The 22,470-nt window shown below is 48.8% G+C and overlaps 1 protein-coding gene across 3 annotated transcripts in view; it reads right to left on the bottom strand.

The window, feature by feature from the left end:
* The window catches only part of ST3GAL3 (ST3 beta-galactoside alpha-2,3-sialyltransferase 3), a 388,593-nt gene that overhangs the window by 36,379 nt on the left and 329,744 nt on the right, over positions 1-22,470 (bottom strand). For all 3 annotated transcript variants that reach the window (XM_043520913.1, XM_037906926.2, XM_043520914.1), the window contains one exon: positions 2,551-2,697. In XM_043520913.1, the coding sequence (XP_043376848.1) occupies positions 2,551-2,697 (147 nt within the window). The remainder of the gene's footprint in view (positions 1-2,550; positions 2,698-22,470) is intronic.

Below are 22,470 nucleotides of genomic sequence, written 5' to 3' on the forward strand. Positions count from 1 at the left end.
GTGCTCTCCCGTGAGCTCTCCCCATGCCCAGGGCAGGGCACGGCAAGAGAGGGATGTCATTAAATGGGAGACAGGAAGGGCAACTGAACAAAACAGCTAATCAGATTCTGCACAAAGTGCTGTCAGATACACGAAGAGCCAAACCTTCCTCGCCAGCAGTTGTTAGTCGTTCCAAACCTGTCCCTACAGCAGAAGACGATGTTTTCAGGACAGGGCGCTGGAGATGACTCTCCGTATTAGTGCCGATACCTCTGCTTACATCAGTGCAGTTGCATCACGAACTATGCTAGTGTTGACACAGCAAAGCCCTGGGCTCACTCCATTCGACAGAGTGCACCTTCCTGCTCCCGCCCTGGAGAGAGCTCTGCTTAACCTCCACGCAGTCTGTGACGCACCAGGGCTTCGCCAGTGGGAGACCCCTACACACCTGAATTAAATTCCTGTGACATGTGACAGCAGCGTATGAGAACATGCAAGAGCAGAGAGGGGAGCGTCTCTTCCCGGCCCTTTTGTACCAGAGCAACGGTCACTTTGTACAGAGGCAGCAATGCCCATGGTGGCATGCAGCATCCCCGTTCTCAGCGCCGCCTGCCCTGCATGCATGCAGCTGTGCGCGCGCTCTCCGGACAGAGGCAGGTCTCAGCAACGATTCTGCTGCAGGAGCACGGAGGGGAGCTGACTGGCTGTGGCCAGGAACCAACCCTTGTCTGTGAGGAACAGCTGAGCACCCCGGTGCCTCCGCAGTGGGCTGTGACATTAGAGAGCATTGGATGTAGGGTCAGAGCTATGCTGGGTGCTTTACAGCGCACGTGAGAACACGGGTCCTGCCCTGAAGAGTTTCTACTGCAAAAGGATCGTGGCGAGGCACTGTGGGAGATGAAAGCCAGGGGCTCGGCATGAGGCAGGAACTTACAGAGCAAAGTTCTGGGGCGGCCTGGGTGGGACCATCCCAGCATGCTCGTTCCTAGGCAGCTTTCCGCATCATTTAGGGGAGTCAGCGGGAGAGTGGAGAATCTGAGAGCGGAGAGGGGACTGTATGGCATGCAGGGTCAGGGAGGACTCCAGGGCAGCATGGACGGGGCAGGAGGTTGTTCTGGGGGAAGCAGACAGAATACAGAACCGGAAGAGGAGAGTGGCTGGCAGGGAGGAGCCTTGGAAGTGAGGACCAGGCGTTTGGAAGGGATGTGGAGAGGATGGGGAGCCCTTGGCGTGGAGCGAGGAGACCAGAACGGTGGGAGCTCTGGTTTAGCTATGAGGGCTGGACAACCCAGAAGAGATGTAGGAAAGAGCACCAAGGGGAACACTGCACATGGCCACAGGTGTGGGGTAGATCTGAGGGTCATTTCCAGATGTGGCAACAGAAGCCCTGGCAGTGGATGGGCTCAGAGGTTGAACAAGAAGGAGAGTTGCCACAGCCCACTATTTACCTATCGCAGGTTACCGAGCTGGCCCCTCATCACCAGAGTATCTTGCACTCCGAGATATTTCTCTTCACAACGCCCCTGTGAGGGAAGGAAGCTTCCTTGTTCAGTGGCTACAGAGGGAAATTGAGGCACAGAGGGACTGGGTGACTTACCCAAGGTGTCTTCATACATGAACATCTGTATCAGGAGCTAGGAACTGAAGCCAGCTCTCCCAAGTCCCAGCTTAGCACCCCTAAGCACTGAACCATCCTTCCCTTTGCCAGGCCCTTGTCCCCTCACTATGCCACTGAGAGCTGGCAACCTCAGGAGGCACCTTGGAAAACACTGAGGCCAGGTCTACACTAGAAAAGTTTAGCTACATCAGCAAACCCTTCCTGTGCAGACACAGCTCAACCCGGCAAACAGGCGCTTTCACCGGTGTAACTTACACCAGTTCCCTGGGTGAAATAAACTACATCAGCAACACCATGTCTATGCCGGTACAACTGAGCCTACACCATGGATTTTCTCAGTATAGAAATGTTGCAAAAGTCACACCCCTGCCCAAGATTACTGTCCCAGTGAAAGTTTCTAGTGTAGCTCTGGCCGGGTCAAATACTTCTGTACAGCTGTAAGGACGTGTGTATACATTAGTTTGTGGCTCCGCAGCCAGCGGGAAGACAACATGCGTCGGCAAAGTCCTCTCCTCCACGTTTCTCAGCAGGAGCAGAGAGGATCGTACGACAAAAAAGTATATTGGTTAGAGTAATAAAACGGATGGAAAAATCCTACCAGCCCCCCATTGAGACCATCTCCCCAGCACCAGTGCAGTTCTAGTTCACATTTATCTGTAATTTCTCCATCCTTTACTTTGGCCTCTGGCGCTAGCTCTGAGAAGGGGAAGGAATCACACACGCATGCGTGCCAGAGGACTTTCCCAAGCAGACTGTAACCATTTGCAACATGGATTCTGCTTGAGAGTGTCCCTGGACGCGTTAAGTGCCAACATCCTGGTTGTCGTGTGCTTGGCAGTGGCTTGGAGCCCGGACACCCTTGGCTCACGCTCCTACACAGGAAAAGCAATAGCCATGATCCCCAATTTCACAGCCCCGGACTCAGGGGCTCAGCGAGCACCCGGGCGCCTTACCTCCTTTATGGCAGACATCTTGATGCTCTCGTAGTAATGTAGTGGCGCATTTGGTGAATTCATGTCGTAGCCAAATCCGGCTACTGCTACCTCATCGCAGTTGTGCAGTGCCATGGTGACTGCGACGCTTCCCAGGGTGGGGATGTTCTGAGGTAGGGAAAAGAAGGAATATCAATTGTTAGCAGGCTGTCAGCCTCAGAACGAACCCCGATGTCCAGCGAATGGCTCTGGGACATTTACTGCCCCTGCAGGGAAGCTAAGGGTAAGCCATTCAGCCACATCTGCGCCTCAGCTAGTGCTAACTCTCAGAGTCAACGGCCTCTGGATCTCTAGAGAAAACTCAGGTCTCCTAGGCACTACAGCAATTCAAACAACAACAATACATCCGGCTTGCCGGGTAGCTGCTCCCTGCCATCTGAAACACCCGGCCCACAAGCAGAGGCTCCTGTTCACGCGACCATGCTCGGCCTTTCCTGCATGAATATAGCAAGGCACAGCGATTCACGCACGAGGTTAAACCTCCCCTTCTCCAGCCTTTGGATCTTGGGGACAGGACAGTGAGTACTGCTGGGAGAGGAAGCACGAAATAGGTCAATTCTTTGCTGGAAGTGGGTAAATTTGTTTTCAGAGATTAAAATAGCCATAAGCACTGAGCTGCTGTTCTAAATCCAGGAGCGGTTCTGAGTTAACAGAGGGGGAATACTAATGCTGAACGGGGAACATAACGCCTGGGATTCTGCATGGAGTCTCAACTCCAGCAGCTCTCAAAGCAGTTTAAGCAGGTACCGCTGCACTGCCTCTCACTCAGCTCTGCCTGAGCTCGAGAGACAGCGAGAGATTGATTTATTCTGTCCCAGCTTTGGCATCTCTAGAGCCCCCACCACTGTCCTGGCAAAGAACTATTCATCTGACCAGCACTTGCCACACACAGAACTCCACCCGACCTGCTCCTGAGGGAGCAGCAACCAAGAGCACTGCTCCTTGGCTCGGGCAGGATGGGGTGCACAGCAGGTGTCGGGGTGTTGTAGTGTATTGGGGGTACCTGTGAAAGGGCAAGAACTACAGATGACTAAAATAATGACATTTATTAAACTCAAACTTGCCGAATGCAACTAGAAGGGTGTTCACTTGAAACGAAAACGGAACCAGCAGAGCATCCAGAGACGGGAGTCAACTGTCCCGCTCTACCCGGCACTGGTGAGGCCTCAGCTGGAGTACTGAGTGCCACGCTTTAGGAAAGATGTGGACGAATTAGAGAGAGTCCAGAGCAGAGCAACAAAGATGGTAAAAGGTTTAGAAACCCTGACCAATGAAGAAAGGTTAAAAAAACCTGGGTCTGGTTAGTCTTCGGAAAAGAAGACTGAGGGGGGACCTCATGATAATTGTCAAATAGGTTAAGGGTTGTTATAAAGAGGACAGTGATCAATTGTTCTCCACCTCCACTGAAGGTAGGACAAGCAGTCATCACCTTCATCTGCAGCAAGGGAGATTCGGGTTCGGATAAGGAAAAACTTTCTAGCTCTAAGGGTAGCTAAGGTCTGGGACAGGCTTCCAAGGGAAGTTGTGGAATCCTCATGATTGGAGGGTTCTAAGAACAAGTTGGACAAACGCCTGTCAGGGATGGTCTAGGGTTACTTGGTCCTGCCTCATCCCAGGGGACTGGACTTGATGAGTTCTCGAGGTCCCTACAATTCTATGTACTTCCCATAAAACCCGTCCATTAGCGACACCGTAGTTCCATTCATTACAGAGTCACACACACACATTGTGTTGCAGCAGCATGCAAATGGTTATGTTTATGAGAACACAAAGCTGTTGAAGAATCTGATGGCCTGACTCTGCCCCCACTTACCTGGGCCCCATTCCCACGGGGTAGCTGATGGGAGGACTGGGGCCTTTACCTGCAGGGATTTTTACTGGCCAAGTAAACACTTAAGAGCAAACGTTCTAGTGTGAAATGTATAAACTGATGAGAATTGATCATCACACTCAGTCTTCACTGGGAATTTCCAAACTGTCAGAATTTTATGTTTTTTAAACACAGTCCTGATTCTGTTCGCGTACAGCTTGTTAATACACAGGTTCTAGTAATAAAAGGTGAATTTTCTCCCGATCACAGAAATTTGAGCAAAGTACCTATTTGGCTGTAACTTGTGCAATTCCTGTATTGCCCCTATCATGAGGATACCTGAGCACGTCTTTGGCTGCTCTTCTTTAAACCCCAACAAATAACCCACAAAGATTTCTTGATTTCTAACATTACACCAGCAACATCTGTCTAGTCCCATTACACTCAGAACTGACCCACTGGCCTCAGAAAAACAATTGTGTAGGCCCCTAAAATAACATGAAATTAGAAGACTTGCCTCTGTGGCAGCAGCTTTTACATTAACTAAGCAGCAATGCCTAGACAGTTCCCTTGCAACAGCACAGTTAAACTAAAGAACAACTAAATCCCTCTTCTCAGTCCCCCAAGTCTGTGGCTCTCAGCTAGCCAAGAGAAATATGCAGCCACCACTGCTGCTGAGCTACAGTATCACGATCTCAAAGCGTGAAACCCCACCGCCTACGGGAGATCCACCAGGAGCCTCACTGAAAATGAACGTTAACTCTTCCGTCTGCCCCCAGACAACCCTGGGTCTCTGGTTTTCTTCCCTCCATTAAAAAAGGAAGTGAGTTCTCAATTCCGCAGTGAAGGCCCTAGGATCCTGTTGGTGCCCCCCGGCCCAGCTCTTCTTCTCCAAAGTACAGAGGAGCCAATATAGCAGCACGTCCCTCCCCACCCCACTCACAGTGAAAGCACCTCTCAGCTCTGGTCAGTTGAGGCATGGCAGCTCTGGGGGTTCACTGGGACCAGGGAGCAGCTACTCTATGTGGCTTGTTCTTAGAAGATGCCTGTTCCTTCCACACTGTCCTATGCTACAGGAAGAGGAGAACAGGGTGTTCCTATAAGGGATTGGAGTTTCCATCCCCTGTGAATCCCTGCTGTCTATGAGGTTTGGAGGCTGTGCTCCCCTCCCTTGCCCCCTAAGAGAGAACTCCACCCCGTACACTGCACAGTTCCCTTCACTCTCCATCCCCATCCTGCAAGTTTAAATGAGGAGGGTACCATATGCCCCACCAGTCTGGGTCCACAGAGTCTGTGCTGTTTAAAAGCAACAGGACTCGACTGAAACTTTCACGGAACTTTAACTGCTGCATGTGAAATCTCTTGCTGCTTTTAATGCCTTGCCAGGGTCATTCCGGTGTCACTGCCTTTTGGGCTGGAAGGAAATGACTGCTGTAAATCTGTTTTTCGAAATATTTGACACTCTTCTTACCTTAAATGAGTTCCAGTCATTTATGGGGTTTAACCTAGCTCAGTTAAAGAAATACTAAATTTTCCAAATATTTCCATTATCTTTGTCTTTAAATAAAAGGACAAGTGTTGTTAAAATACATTTCTGAAAAGCAGCATAAAGACAACCGAATATTAACATTGACTTCAACTGATACATTAACTTAATGTCGCCTTATTTCTTTGGGAAAAAGGAGAGGTCGCTCTGAGGTCTGTGTCCCTGTGCGTGCTACACGGGAGTTCTCTGAGGTCTGTGTCCTCCACCTCCATTTTGTGTACCCCAGGGCCTTTGGTCGAAGAGTTCTGGTGGCAGTACCTGTTCGGCCCAAGCATGCACCCTACACATCCTTGTGTCCTGTACTGAGGCAACCTAGGGCTGTGTGGGCAAACCACCCTCAGTTCCTTCTCTACAGCAAAGCACACAGGGGCAGCTCCGAAGCAGAAGGGCAAGTGGTGGAGCCTCCACAGAGGGATGCGGTTACTGCAGAAGGTGAGCAATCTCTCCTTCTTCTTTGAGGAGGGCCCCTGAAGGCGCTCCACTTTAGGTGACTCCCTAGCAGTAACCCTTTAAGGAGGTGGGAGTTTCAGGGCAGAGTCCGTCACTGAAGAAACAACTGTGTTGCTCACTGCCACATCTGATCCTGCAGCATGAACTGGGCACAATGGTTGGAAAATGTGCGCATTGAGGACCATGCCGCAGGCCTGCAGATTTCAGCAACTGGAACGTCTTTGCATAGGGCTACAGATGTAGACTGTGATCTAGAAGAGTGCAGGCACCCGTAGGGAAGGTGTAACCTCAGAGAAACCGTAACAAGCAATAACACATCCAGAGATCCACTTAGAAAACCTCTGAGTGGAGACAGGTGCCTTAGACCTGTCTGCAATACAAACAAAGAGTCTAGGGGGTCTTCCTGAGTGGCCTAGTCCTGTCGAAATAAAAGGTTAATGCCCTCTTAACATCTAGCATATGAAAGGCAGATTCCTGTACGGACTGATGCTGCTTAGGAAAAAACCCCAGAAGGTGAATAGTTTGGGTTGATGTGAAATTCAGGGGACTTCTTAAATAAAAACTTTGGATGGGGTTGTAAAGATAACCTCTCCTTGAAGAACAAAGTAAAAGGACAGTCTGCCATTAGAGTCCCCATCGCCCCAAACCTTCAAGCAGAAGGGATAGCCACCACAAAGGCCATCTTCATAGACAGATGTAGCCGTGAGCATGTACCTAGTGGCTCAAAGGGCTGTTTCATAAGACAGTTAAGAACAAAGCTGAGATCCCAAAATAGGGGCCCTAATGTGTGGGAAAAGTTGGATAAGTCCTTTTAGGAATCTCGCTGTGCTTGGACAAGTGAATACTGATAAACCTTCTACTGGCACATAGAAAGCTGCTATTGCAGCTCAATGAACCTTCATGGAACTCATAGGAAGGCCTGCATTTTTCATTTCCGACAGGTAATCCAAGATTGTGGAAAGGGATGAGTGGATAGGAGAAAGGTGGCACCTGTTACACCAAAGATATCTTCTCCATTTCTGATGGTACGTATGCCTTGTAGTTTCCTTTCTGCTATTTAAAAGTACCTTTTGTACTTCCAATGAATGGGCGATCTCTAGTCCCAAGAACCACTAAGGAACCAAGCTTGCAGTTACAGAATGTCCAGACTGGGGTGAAGCATCTGACCCACACCCTGAGATACTAGCCGAGGTATGATCAGGAGCCACCATGGAGGGTGAGAGGTGAGTTTGATGAGGTAAGGAAACCAAACGTGTCTTGGCCAAGTTGGTGCAATCAAAATGACTTTGGCATGGTCCAGTGTGATCTTTAAAAGCAATGGACTTGGAGGATATGCATAAAAAAATGTTTTGTTCATATAATGAGAAAAGCATCTCCTAGAGATTGGGGATTTTGTCACCTTCTGGAACAGAATTTCCTGCACTTTGTGTTGGCTGCTGTGGCAAAGAGGTTGATGTCTGGAAATTCCAGGCTAGGAATATTTTGTTGAGAACTGAACAATCCAACTTCCACTTGTAATTTAGGGAGAAATGTCTGCTGAGGTCATCCACCATGGTGTTTTGTGTAGCTGGGAGGTCAGAAGCCGAGATGATTAGCTATGCACCAGTTCCAAAGCTTTGTTGCTTGGTGCAGAGGAAGGGGACTGCACCCTGCCCTGACAATTGATATAATACATGCATGCTGTGTTGTCTGTCATGATCTCGATGGTCTTGTTTTTGAGTAGGGGAAAAAAGTGGAGGCAAGCATTTCTGATTGCTCTTAATTCCAACAGATTGATGTGCAAGTGCTGTTCCTGTTGTGACCATGTGTCTTGGTCTGTGTGAGGACCCAAGTGTGCTCCCCATCCCAAGGGGGAAGTGTTTGACGTTATCATGACCATAGGGGGATTATGATTGAACAGGAAACCTTGGAAGGATTCATCCACCAGGTGAGTGACTGTGGGACCCGGCTGGGTACTGATACCTGCTTGTTCAGACTGTGTTTGCTGGGTACAAAAACTGTCCTAAACCACCTCTGGAGACATTGAAGATACAACCTGGCATTATGTGTCACAAAAACACAAGCTGCCATGTGCCCAGCAGTTGCAGACATGCCCTTGTTGAAAAGTGAGGGCTGAGTCGCACTCTTCTTTAGCATAAGGAGCCTGTCAAGAGGGAGATAAGCTCTGCCCATCAGCAAATCCAAAAATGCCCCCATAAAGAGAATTCATTGTGTAGGGAGTCAAGATCCATTTCTCGAGATTTATCTGCAGGCCTAGACTTTGGAATAATAAAGTTGTTGTTTGAACTGCCGACCATCCCTCCTGACATGATCGATCCTGGAGCAGCCAGTTGCTGAGGTAGGGAAAGACTTCCATGATTTTGGAGAACACCCTTGGGGAGGATGACAGGCAGAAGGCTGAATCTGGCATTGGTAATGACTGTGATTGAATGTGAAACAAAGAAATCTTTAGTGAAAAGGATGAATTGCTACGTGGAAGTAAGCATCTTTGAGGTCAAGGGTCGCAAACCAGTCCCCTAGTTCCGGGAGGGAATTATGGCTGCTAGGGACACCAGCCTGAATTTCAGATGTTGGACATGCTTGTTCAGTTGTCTGAGATCTAATATCAGCCTCCAACTCCTGTTTTTCTTGGGTATCAGAAAATATCTTGAACAGGACCCTTTTCTCGTGTTGAAGTGGGACTGGGTCTATGGCTCCTAGACTAAGGAGCAATGAGATTTTCTGTGTCCGCAGTTGATCATGAGATAGGTCCCTGAAGAGGTTGGAAGGCTGGGATGGAGGTAAATGGATAGAATAAACAGAAGTAATGGCCTCTGACACCCGTTTGTCTGACATTATAGTCTGGACCATGTTGATGGCTGGGCTGAAGCAGTCGAGGTAGCTACAAGTCTTTTTTGCGGGGGGGTGGGAAAACTTGACCTCTTAAGCCAATGGTTCTGGTGGCCCACAGAAGGCGGAAAATTGAGCAGGACAGGATCTTTGTGCCAACTGAGACCTGCTAAACTTTCTTTTATTTGCAAGTGCGTATATCCCTAAAGACCCAAGTGTCACTCTAGAGTCCTTTAGGGTATGAAGTGAGTTGTCCATGGAATCTGGAAAAAGCTTCTGGCCATCGAAAAGTAAATCTTCCACCGTTGATTGTAGCTCCTGCAGAAACCCAACAACTGAAGCCAGGAAGCTTGCCTCATCACTACTGCAGTGGAAACGGACCTGGATGCAGCATCTGCTGCATCAAGTGAAGACTGCTGTGAAATTTTTGCCAGGAATGACCTCCTTTATTATGGCGCTGAGCTGTTCTAGATGTTCCCATGGTAAATGGTCACTAAAAGCATTAAACTTCCCGTAGTTCAGGTGGTCACACGGTGCCTCGTGGTCAGCTCTCCTGAACTGAAGTGTTGCTGACGAGTAGGTCTTACGACCAAAAAGGTCCAGAATTTGAAATCGCACCATTTTAAATAGAAAGTTAGTCACTTATTAAGTACCGAGAAAGTGCTCAGCATTCTACAGAACACACAGACAGACGTGGTCCCTGACGAAGGAGCTCAAAATCCAGGGCTGCAGCTGACTCCATGCGGACTGAACCCAAATCAGAGACAAACAAAAGTGTCTCTTTGCTTTCCATGCCCCCGTCCCTTCCCCAGCCTCCCATCTCATCTCTTTCTGTAAATGGGGGATTCTTCTGAACCTGTTAGCGATTAGATGGTGGAGAGAAGGGACAAAGTAGTGACTGGCCAACAGAGGAAATGTGATGCCCCAGTAGATTTTAGCTTTCCTATTTAATGGCAGATGGAGAGCCCCTCACTCTCTTTCCTGAATGATTTGTGCCTCAACCCCAGGACTCTGACCACTTTTGAACTAGCTCTCCCAACTAGGGTTGCCAACTTTGTAATCTTTAAAAACAGGACACTCTAGCAGGAGTGCCAGAACTTCCTCCACCCCACCCTGCGAGGCCCTTCCTCTGCCCCGCCTCTTCGCACGAGGTCCTGCCGTTTCCACCCAAGGCCCCGCCCCTACCCCTGAGGCTTTGCCCCCATTTGCTTTTCTTTCTCCCACCCCCGTCCCCAGTTGCTTTTCCCCTCTCCTCTCTGCCTGGGTTGGGAGGGACTCGCCTGCAGAGCCAGGGTTGGGAGCTGCAGCTGCCCAATGCAGGTAGGAGGCGGCCCCGGCTGGGTAGAGGCTGGCATGGGTAATGACCTGGTGCCTCCATGCCTGCAGTAACTGGACTTTGGGTGTCCTGTCAGTAGGTCTGACTGGACACTGTCAGGTCCCATTTCAACCAGACTTTCTGGTTGAAAACTGGGCACCTTGCAACCCTACTCTGTTGTCTATGAGGGTTCCTGGACAGATGATTGGCACTGCAGAGGACAGCATGGGGATCAGGAAGAGGGATCTCTTTTGACACTCAGTAGCTTGCCCAGCAGTGCTGATGGATTTATCAGTCCAGCACACACTGCAGAGAAGTACATTCACTCTCTTGCAGACTCAAAGCTTGTGTTTAACTTGAACCATTGCTATAACTAACTGGAAATGCAGCTGAATGGCCCCTTTCCCTGGCTCTCTATTTGCCTCCTATGACGACATATGGTGCAGGAAAAGGAAGCACAGCTGAGACTGGAATAATGGGGATGGCAGACCAGTCAGATCCCTCCCTTCCTTACGCTGCTTCTGCACCCCACCACACACTTTGGCAGGAACCCAAGGATTGCATTACACAGCCCTCATGCGGTAACAAGGCCACAGCTCCTGCCAAGAAAATAGAGCTTAATGGTGGGACCCTTGTCCTGCAAGGGTCACGACTGGTGCCCTGAGGGGCTGCTTGCCCCCCACCACCCCCCAGAGGTAACCATGGGCACCTCAGAGGTACTGCTTCCTCATCTACTCACCAAGCAGGGGTTTTACCCCTAGCACCCAGGGAAGGGTCGCCTGCCCGTCATGGACAAGGCTACATCACAGCAAAGAGGAGCTTTGGGAAATGAAGCGCTAACTTTGCAGCTCCAAAGGTTAATCCCTTAAGTGCAGCAGGGCTGTCAGCACTCTGTGGAGGCGCTAATCCATGGCTGGGTGCCTGACACATGCTGATAACATTCCTGCTCACAGCTCCTCTTGGCCAGGTCAGGCCTGGCCAGTGCATGATGGCCTTGGGAGACATTTTTATCGCCCTAACAAAAGTTCTGAAAATCTCAGCTGTTTCCATAACAGGACAAAACCAAGGGTCAGAAAGAAACTCCGGGATGCAGAGTCCACTTTTCACAGGACATTAAGTCACGTACAGCTCCTTGTGCCCCAGACCATCTGTACCAGCACAGAGAGAAACACAAATGCCACAAGGCAGCATGAGCTCTTCTGGCCCTGCTCATTTACAAGTGTGACATTTGAAATTCCCTTCTGGGCACCACACACAGCGATCACGGATTCCAATCAGTCAGTGCAGCCAACAGGGACACCAATTAAATTGCTCTGGATCCATCTTGATGGACAAAGTGTCATGGGCGCTGACATGGACCCCCTTTCCGCGTCGTGCATACATGGTACCACGGCAACAGCCATTGCGGGACTCGTGCTATCGCTCCATCAGTGATGGCTAGCTCTCCTCAGGGAGCATTGAGCTCACGCCATCCCAAGAGCAAATCCTCTTATTCGCCAGGTTTCTGGCCTGATAGGGACGCTGCTACGCCTGCTTCCATGGTTTCAGCAGCCTGGTTCCCAATGGCATGTCCTCCAAGAAAGCAGAATATTCTGGTGGGGGATACGTTACATCATTTAAAAAACATCTAATCCCTCTGGGGCAGAATAACCAGAAAAGTCAAAATGCTTCTGCCCCCATCTGCCTTTGGGCCACACAACCTGGGCAGTTGAGATGATGGGTGAAACCTGCAGGAGTTAATGCTGCCAGGGTCAATTTTCAGTCTCCTGGATGTTTCCCTACAGGTGGTTGGGGGATGAAGCTCCATAAAGTGCCTGTCCTCCACCTGGCCAGCCATGCCCTGCTGAAGTCTGCAGAACCTGGGCTGCAAGGAGCTCACAGGGGGCTTCTGGGGCCTCAGAAGAATTGTCAAAGACTCCAGTCTCTCGTCCCACAGCCCACAGATTGTTCACCATACACTTTAGCATTTTGCCCCGTCTAATTGTATGTGTCCTAAGTGAGACAGCTCCCATCCCTTCCCTATCAGTAATTCATAATACAGCCTAATACATAAAGATGCAGACTCAACTCTGACCAATTTGGGATTTTCCACTCCCAGTATCACCTGGCAGGGTGAAAGAGGAGATGGCCTGGCCCTCAACTGACATGCTACCTACAGGAGAAGCAGATCAGCAAGCGTACAAGCCTGCTGGAGCCCCAGAGCCAGCTCCTACCCCTCTGTGTGCCCAGCGCTGGGAGAGAGGCAGTGGAAAGAACAATTTAATAAACAACAAACCCACTATGCTGGCCTAGCGGGCACCTTGCTCCGTGACGGAGAGAACAGACAATAACAAGGTTTTACGCTTCCGGCTGAAAGGACTTCAGAGTCGCCTTTAAAAGACAAGTCAACACTGGGGCTATGGGACGACTCTCCCCAGTTTAGTGGATGCTCAGAATGTAAGAGACGGAATTAACCACCATCACCCACATCGGTAGTTCGGTTCGTCCAAACCGGTGTAGATTTCATGCACACACATCCATGGGCCCATGCCAATAATATGTAAATACTCCTGGGAACATCACCACATAGACAAGGCAGCAGTGATTCCAGCAGACCCAGGGCAGATCACACAGGAGAATCCACTAATCGGGCTTGGCTCTCCAGAGCATTGTCAATACCCCAGTTTCCCCTGGACCTCACTGGGATCCCAACCAACCTTGCCTCCAACTTGTCCCCCAAAGCACAGACAGCACAGCACTGGAAATGGTTTGCTTATTTCTTAGGAGTCTGGACTAACTGTGCTCCCCAACCCTTGCTAACCCCCAGGAAGAATGCGGCAAACGGACTGTCGCAGCCTCAGGAACGTCTGCTCATCCCCAAAGAGGGGCCACTGTTCCCTGTCGGTCCAGCCTTGGACTCTCCCTCCCAGTGAGCTTATGTCCCACTCTAACCCCACGCTGCTTTCAAGGAACCTTCTGACACCCGTGCTGTGCATGCAACCTGAACACGCCTCTTCCTTGGACCTGCTGTCATCCTCCGGGCCCATCTGGCCCCAATTACATTAGCAAAGCAGAGGAAGTTCCTGAATTCACCCTTTATTAAATCCTGGAAAAAACGCTTTGAGATCAGCCTTGAGCCATTTACTTACCCTCCTCAACCTCACTGCAAAAGCTCGAACGTTACCATGGTAATTGGCAGCATATTGTTACCATATGTGGAGTGCTAGAAGAGTCTGGACGTTTATTTAAGCATTTGCAAACAAAGATGAGTGGACTATTACTGCTCTTGATGAGGATTTCATATCGGCCTTGGTTCCTGAGGAGTCTATGAGCCTGATCCTCCTGAGCGAGGATACCTGATACGCATGAGGAGTGCAGGACACCAATCGGCCCCTGAGCAGACTCCCCAGTGGAGAGCCTGACCCTGCAGCGTGATACAGCTTTATTACAGCTCCTCAGGGCTTTCCTTTGCCCTCCCCTGCGTCCCCTCCTGACAACACAGAGCCCTCGCACGCTCACAGCGGTTCCCGGGCAGGTGTTTCTAGAGCACAGTTCTGGACTGAGCAGTTCTGGCCGCAGTAATGCAGCTGTAGAGTTCTATTTCCCAGCAGTCTCACTGGTGAAATTATCTGGATTATGCTCATTGATGACCCTGCATTATAGGGGCCAAATTCCCTCGCAGGAACGCTCCCGGTCTGGGAGAATGAGTCACAATACCTATCCCTGCACGGTCCCATTTCCTTCTCCCATTTAAACTCTCCAGTAACATGGGCTATGTTAAACCTTTAGCTACAGGGTCCTACTCCCCTCCTCCTCCCCTCTGTAACTGCGCCGTTTCTGGGCTGCTGCAAAAGTCAGCCATGTTCCTTTGGAGTGCAGGCAGCCTGGGCACCCCTGGAAGTTCACTGATGGAAGAGTTTGCATGACGTTAAACATCATATTTGCACCCATGGGACCTTCTTCCCTTCCCTTCAGACAAGCTCTGATGGAATCACTGCATCATGATGTTCCAGTTCCTACCTGCCCCCACCTACCCCGGCTCCCCATTCTCCTGCACCTGCAGGGCTCTCGCTGCCCCAGGCAGGCCTGCTGATGCAGCGAACTATCAGCTACACAATCCGACAGCGGTCACCCACAGAGCCGGCTTCTCAGAAAGACTCATAAACTAGTTTTCTTCTAAATGCCCAAATGGACTTTCATGAAGTGAAACATCAGGTTCCAATTTAGCCCTCTTGGTTTCCCAATCTGATGTGTGTTAAGCAACCTATCAAAACCTCATAAACTTCAGTTCACAGCATTCTCATTTCCGGATACTCGCTGTTCCTCTCAGAGCAAATGAAATATCTTGTGTATTAAGATACCAGGCTTAAAAATAAAACCAAGTCCAGAGAAAATAAAGGTCTGGTGGTTTCTGTCCCTCCTCAGGGCCTGGCAGACACCTCCCTCCCGGGACAGCCACTAGAGTAACCTGCAAGAGTCAGAATTCCTACTGGAGGGAATGGCTGGCGTAGGGAACTCTACTTGCTAGAGCAGAAATTCGGAGCATCCAGAGCTGCGTGTGTGCGCGCTTGCTGCAGAACGCCACCAGAGGCATACAAACCTCTGCATAAGATCAGTCCTACTAGACTGAATCTGTCTGCAGCTCTTTAATGGGGCACATTGGCTGGTTCTGAAGGGTTTCCTATCTCTGGGCATCCACCTATCGGCACTTGGACAAAAATCAAGCGCTGAACTCCCAATGATTCCGAACAGTTCACTCTTCATTCACAGCATGACAAGCAATGCTGTTCGTCAGTCAGATCAAATGCACAAACATGCTCTGGGCTGGCTCATTTAGGAGCAAGCAGGTCGGCTAACCTAGCACCAGTCACTGGCACTAGCTCCCTAGCTCACCAAGTGCCAGGTGCAGGACGCAGTGTCGTAAGACGAATGCAGAGACAGTGCCTTTGTGAGAGGCCAGGGAGATTCAGTTCCAGGAGCTGTCTGAGGCATGCCGTTCTGAGGCAAGTCTGAGATTTTTAACTGGTTTTGTTATTCTCTCTCTCTCTTTGCACTTAGTTATTAATGAATAATGGTCGACGTGTGCCGGCACAGGGAGAGAAAATATAAAACCATCACCCAAAAGCACACAGCTAGGGAACCCAGAGTGCCGGCTGTGGTCTCCCTCCCAACCGATCTGTGAGCACGGAACTGCTCTACTGCTCACTAAACGGCAGCAAGCCTGGGGAGCTGGTCTGTTACAGACATGATGTTCCACCGAACACTGAGCTCTGGTGGGCAGAGTGCACGGTGGAGAATGATCTTCCCAAAAATGATGCAACATCGTCCCTACTTCTCATACCCCACATACGTGTAGCTCTGCAGAAGACTCTCCATTAGAGCCCTCACTTGGAATATGGTGTTCACTCCTGGTCTCCTCAGGACAGAGCAGCAACAGAGGAGATCCAAAGAACCGCAAGGAGAGTAATTAGGAGCATAGAAAAACTCCTTTACAGGGAGAGACTGAAAAGACTGGCACTCGTTATCTTAGATAGGAGACACATAAGGGGGAACATGATAAAGCCAAAGTAGACAAACAACTTGTTGTTTAAACGAGGTAGATCGGGAGCTTCTAGTCACCTTCTCTCATAACATAAGAACCAGGAAGCAGTCCATGAAACTGAAAGGCAGCAAATTAAAAATGGATAAAAGGAGGTGTGGTCCCCCGCCCCCCCCCAGTCTTGTTTAAATGGAGAGTTAAAGCACAGCAAGTCAGTGTGTGAATCTACAGCACACTAGCTTGCAGTGCACTATCTCACCATGTGGACCTGGCTACAGTGCACTAGAAGTTCCTTAGCGCACTTCAGTGGTGGTACATCAAAGTGCACCACTGAACTTTTAGCTCACTCTAGCAGGGTCCACGCGATGAGTTAGAGCATGGTAAGCTAGTGTGCTGTTGGTTTACACTCTGGCTTACCATGCACTAACTCTCTATGTAGACAAGCCCTACATAATGCGCATTTGGCTTGTGGAACTCATTGCCACTGGATATGATTAGAGACAAGCTCAGCAGGATAAAAATAAAGATTAGATATTTATATGGGTAACAAGAATAGCCAGAGAGATAATAGTAAATATTAAAATAATAAGAGTTTTGGAAGAGATTTGGACCCTTCTTCTTCAGGGCTCAAGGCACCGTCTATAGGGGTTAGGAGGGAAGTCTCCTAGGCGGCACGTTATCCTGTAACAGTCTATGGAAGGCTACTTATAAATAGGGCTGGGAGCACTGGCCATTATTAAGGGTGCCCAACACTTGCCATTATAAGACCCTGTTTTCAGTTGCTTATAATTTTGCCAAGCTTTAACAATCCGGACTGAAATTTTCCATGCTCGGTGACTGCCTCAGGCTGACTTTGGGGTGGGGGTAGGGGAAAACATGTTAAAAGAAAAGGCGTACTTGTGGCCTCCGATGGAGTGAACTGTAGCTCACGAAAGCTTATGCTCAAATAAATTTGTTAGTCTCTAAGGTGCCACAAGTCCTCCTGTTCTTTTTGAGGATACAGACTAACACGGCTTCTACTCTGAAACCAGAAAATATGTTGTTTCCCCACATGAAAAAATTCTGATGCTGTTTTCTTTGAAAAATCTCGAGCCCTGCCAAGTGTTGAAGAAGGAACTTGATCAGTGGTGGGCAACCTGCGGCCCATCAGGGTAATCCGCTGGCGGGCCACGAAGCAGTTTGTTTACACTGACTGTCGACAGGCACGGCCGCCCGCAGCTCCCAGTGGCTGGGAACGGCAAACCATGGCCACTGGGAGCTGCTGGCGACCATGTGTGCGGACGGTCAATGTAAACAGACTGTCTCGTGGCCCGCCAGCGGATTACCCTGACGGGCTGCAGGTTGCCCTCCACTGAACTTGACATTTTGTCAACTCTGTGAAAATCTGTCCAAAGTCGGGCAATGTATAAGCCTTTGAAACATTGCTCAAGAGAGGCTCAGATTTTAGCAGCTAAATTCCCGGAAGAGCCTGTCCACAGAAGCTCCAGTCCAGAGCTGAGCAGGGCTTTCCCTGCAATTGCAGGTCTGTGCTGCTAGGACTAGGGCAGGGCCAGTCTCAGGCACCTGACTGAGAGCAGGGAGCCAGTCTCTTCTGTACTCTCAGTGCCTCTCTCGTTGGACCCAGGCAGCGTGGGGGAAGGAAGCGACCTGATTTGAATGCTGGGGCCAGACTGGGTGGAGGGGGGGGGGTTGGAGATGGAACAAGGAGCTGTGGGGAGGCAGAAACTGGAGCTGGTGGCTGGCAGGGGGGAGAGAGACTGGGACTGGGTGTCCCAGAACACTGGGATAAGGAGCCATGCAGGGAAATGGGGCAGAAAGAACACTGGAGCCAGTAGGTGGGACTGGGGAGCACTGGGGGGAGGAGGAAGGAGGTAAAGGGGGAGAGACAACGGATCTCATGAGAAGCCAGGATACAGGGGAAGAACTGGGACTGGCTGGGCAAAGACACTGAGCCTGGATGAGGGGCCTGGGAAGGAAAGCTGAGACCGGGAGCCAGTGGGAACTGGGAACATGGGCAGGGTTGGGGGTGGTGACTGGAGGCCAGGCTGGGGGAGAAAGACAGGCTGGATGAGGACCTGGAAATCCAGAGGGACAGGGGGAACTGGGACCGGCTAGACAAGGAGACTGGGATGGAACTTAGCTGTGTGTAGGGGGAACTGGGGTGTAAGCCTGGATTGTCAGTACTGCTAACCAGTGCTGAAGATCCTCAGCTGAAGACGAGCATATGGTGTCACTGCCATGGTTGGTGCCTGTAAACCCAGAAAAAAGAGAATCTGTTGGGGTGGATATTGGAGACGGAGATATATAGAGATTTTTATTTTTACATCTCTCCCCTCTGGGAGAAAGGCTCTTGCCACAGTATGGTCACTATATGGCCCCATAAAGAGGATTCTCTGAGTCGAGTTTAAGAATGACTTTTCCCAATTTATTTGTAATCCCAGAATGGCAAATGGAAAATATTTGCTTTACATGTAATATGATGGCAGTGGTCATGACAGAGGACTTCAACTATCCAGACAACTGTTGGGAAAATAATACAGCAAGTCACTGATTACACAACACATTTTTGGACTGCGTTGTTGACAACCTTTTATTGCAGAAGGTGGAACAAGCAACTAGGGGAGAGGCCGTTCTACATCTAATTCTGACAAACAGGGAGGAACTCGTCAAGAATTTGAAGGTAGAAGGCAGCTTGAGTAAAAGTGATGATGAAATGATAGAGTTCATGATTCTAAGGGATGGTAGGAAGGAAAACAGTGAATAAAGACAATAGACTTCAAGAAGGCAGACTTTAGCAAGCTCAAAGAATTGGTACATAAGATCATGTGGGAAGCAAGTCTACCGCGAAAAAAAGAGTTCAGGAAAATTCACAGCTTTTTAAAGGCACAGGAGCAAACTATCCCAATGTGTAGGAAGGAAGGAAGTGTGGGAAGACACCACCCTGGCTTAACCAGATCTTCAACAAACCGAAACTCAAAAAAAAGAGTCACATAAAAAGTGGCAACTAGTTCAAATTACAAAGGATGACTAATAAAAAAAACAACACAAGAATTAGGGACAAAATTAGAAAGGCCAAGGTACAAAACAAGATTAAACTGGCCAAGGTAACAAGAAACCATTTTACAAGAACACGAGAAGCAAGAAGATGACCAAGGACAGGGTAGGCCTGTTACTTACGAGGAGGGAAAGACAGCAACAAAATACAAAGCAATGGCCAAAGTGTTAAATGCCTTTTTGATTTCAGTTTTCACCAGAAAAGTTAGCTGTGATCAGATGACTAACATAGTGAATATCAGTGTAAATGGGGTACGATATAAGGCTAAAATAGGGAAAGAACAAGTTAAGAATTACTTAGACAAGTTAGATGTCCTCAGGTTAGCAGGACCTGACGAAAAACATCATAGAATACTTAAGGAACTGGCTGAAGAAATCTCTGAGTCATTAGTAAGGCCCAACCAAATTCACGGTCCATTTTGGTCAATTTCACGGTCATAGTATTTAAAAAATCGTAACTTTTATGATTTCAGATATTTAAATCTGAAATTTCCCAGTGTTGTGACTATAGGGGTCTTGACCCAATTCTGAAGGCGGCGGCAGCAGAGACGTACGGGTGGCACGGTATAGTATTGCCACCCTTACATCTGTGCTGCTGGCAGGGTGCTGCCTTCAGAGCTGGGTGCCAGGCAAGCAGCCGCTGCTCTGCGGCCTCCCAGCTCTGAGGGCAGCGCAGAAGTAAGGGTGGCAATACCGCGACCCCACTACAATAACCTCGTGACACCCTCACTCAACCCTCTTGTGGGTCAGGACCCCCAATTTGAGAAACACGGTCTCTCCCGTGAAATCGGTATGGTATAGGGTAAAAGTACACAAAAGACCAGCTTTCACGATCTGTGACATGTTTTTCACTGCTGTGAATCTGGTAGGGCCCTAGCCATTAGTGATTATCTTTGAGAACTCATGGAGGATGGGAAAGATCCCAGAGGACTGGGAAAGGGCAAATATAGTACCTATCTTTAAAAAGAGGAATAAGGACAACCCAGAGAATTGCAGACCAGTTTGCTTTACTTCGGTACCCAGAAAGATAATGGAGCAAATAAACAATCAATTTGTAAGCACCTAGAAGATAATAAGGTGATAAGTAACAGTTCACATGGATTTGTCATGATCATAATATTCTTTTCTGGCAGGGAAACAAGCCCTGTGGATGGGGGGAAGCAGAAGATGTGATATATCATGACTTTAGTAAGGCTTTTGATACTGTTTTATACGACCTTCTCATAAACAAGCTAGGGAAATATAGCCTAGACAAACATACTATAAGGTGAGTGCTGGGAAAACTGCAGTCAGAGAGTAATTATCAATGTTTCACAGTCAAGCTGGAAGGGCATAACGAGTGGGGTCCCATAGAGATCTGGCCTGGGTCTGGTTCTATTCAATATCTTCATAAAAGATTTGGACAGTTAGATAGGAGTACAGTTATACACTTCGAGGACAATACCAAGTGCTAAGGGGTTGCAGCCATTTTGGAGGACAGGATTAGAATTCAAAATGATCTTGACAAACTAGAGAAATGGTCTGAAATAAATAGGATGAAATTCAGTAAGAACAAATGCAAAGTACTATGCTTAGGAAGGAGCAATCAATTGCACTAATAGAAAATGGGAAATGACTGCCTAGGAAGGAGTATTGCAGAAAAGGATCTGGGGGTTATACTGGATCACAAACTAAGTGAGAGTCAACAGTGTAATACTCTTGCAAAAAAAGTAAACATTATGGGGTATTAGGAGTATTGTAAGCAAGACACGAGAAGTAATTCTTCCACTCTATTCAGCACTGATAAGGCCTCAACTGGAGTATTGTGTGCAATTCTGGGCACAACACTTTGGGAAAGATTTGGACAAACTGGAGAAAGTCCAGAGAAGAGCAACAAAAAATGATAAAAGGTCTAGAAATCATGACCTATGAAGGAAGATTGAATACACTGGGTTTGTTTAGTCTAGAGAAGAGAAGTCTGAGAGGGGATATGATAATAGTTTTCAAGCACATAAAAGTCTGTTATAAGGAGGAGTGGTAAAAATTGTTCTTAACCTCTGAGGATAGGACAAGAAGCAATGGGCTTAAATTGCAGCAAGGGCAGTTTAGGTTGAACATTAGGAAAAACTTGCTAACTCTCAGGGTGGTTAAGCCCTAGAACAAACTACCTAAGGAGGTTGTTGTCAGGGACCAGGGGTCTCGAACGCTGGTCCACAGGGCTCTCAAGAGTAAGGCAGTCCCCACCTGCCACTCAGTGACCTGCTACCAGCTGCGAGAATAGCCGCTGAACTCTTGCAGAGGACTTCAGTCATAGGATCTGACTGGTCAAACTCTGGGGATCCTGATTGGCCACTAGCCTCTATTTAACCCATGCACAGGAACAGAACGTTATCCCTGCAGCGGGGCGCCTTCTGATATACCTGCTCCCACTGCCTGCGGCTGCTCTGGTAACCTGCCCTGCCTGCCTCCTGGTACCTGACTCTCGGTTTGCTGTCTGGCCTGACGTGGACTCTGATGTCCTGGTATCGGACCCGGCCTGACTCCTGCTCTGACCTCTTGATCAGACCCCCATGTCGTGACAGTTGTAGAATCTCCGTCACGGGAGGTTTTTATGAACAGGTTAAACAAACCCCTGTCAGGGAGGGTCTAGATAATAGTTAGTCCTGCTTCGGCGCAGGGGACTGGACTAGAGACCTCTCGAGGTCCCTTCCAGTCCCATATTTCTATGACGTCTGCCTTGGACGACACTTACATTAACAAGTTGTCCACATATGGATAAACAAACATCCCCTGCCTTCTTAGGTATGCTGCTACTACAGACAGGCACTTTCTAAAGACCCAGGACACTGAACCCAAAGGGGAGGACCTTGCACCAAAACCAGTCCTTTCCAACCACAAAGCACAGGTATTTCCATTGACAAGGTGTTACTGAAATATGAAAATATGCGTCTTTTAAGTCCAGACCTGCAAACCAATCCAGAAGGGAAAGAGAAGGGATTATAGAAGTTAGAGAAAGCTTGTGGAAATGAAACTTTTAAATGTGTTTAATTTCCTTAAATCCAAACTGGGAGGAAGGCCCCCCTCCTTTTTTGAAATGAGAAAATAACACAAGTAAACAGTGTTAAAGGTAACACTTGTTCTGAGGTCCAGACGGAGGCAGACCCGTTGCAAGAAGAGGTTCTTTAATACATAAGGAGCAAGAGAAAGATGAAGCGAGAAAGGAAACCTCATAACTGATGACATCAAGAAAGCTGAGGTGTTTAATGCCTGTTTTGCTTCAGTCTCCACTAAACAGGGTAATGGTGACCAGAGACTCAGCACAAGTAATACTGACAACCCGGGGGAAGGAACACGAGCCAAAACAGAGAAAAAACGAGTTA

Source organism: Chelonia mydas, chromosome 8 (genome assembly GCF_015237465.2).
Source record: "Chelonia mydas isolate rCheMyd1 chromosome 8, rCheMyd1.pri.v2, whole genome shotgun sequence".
Classification (NCBI taxonomy): domain Eukaryota; kingdom Metazoa; phylum Chordata; order Testudines; family Cheloniidae; genus Chelonia; species Chelonia mydas.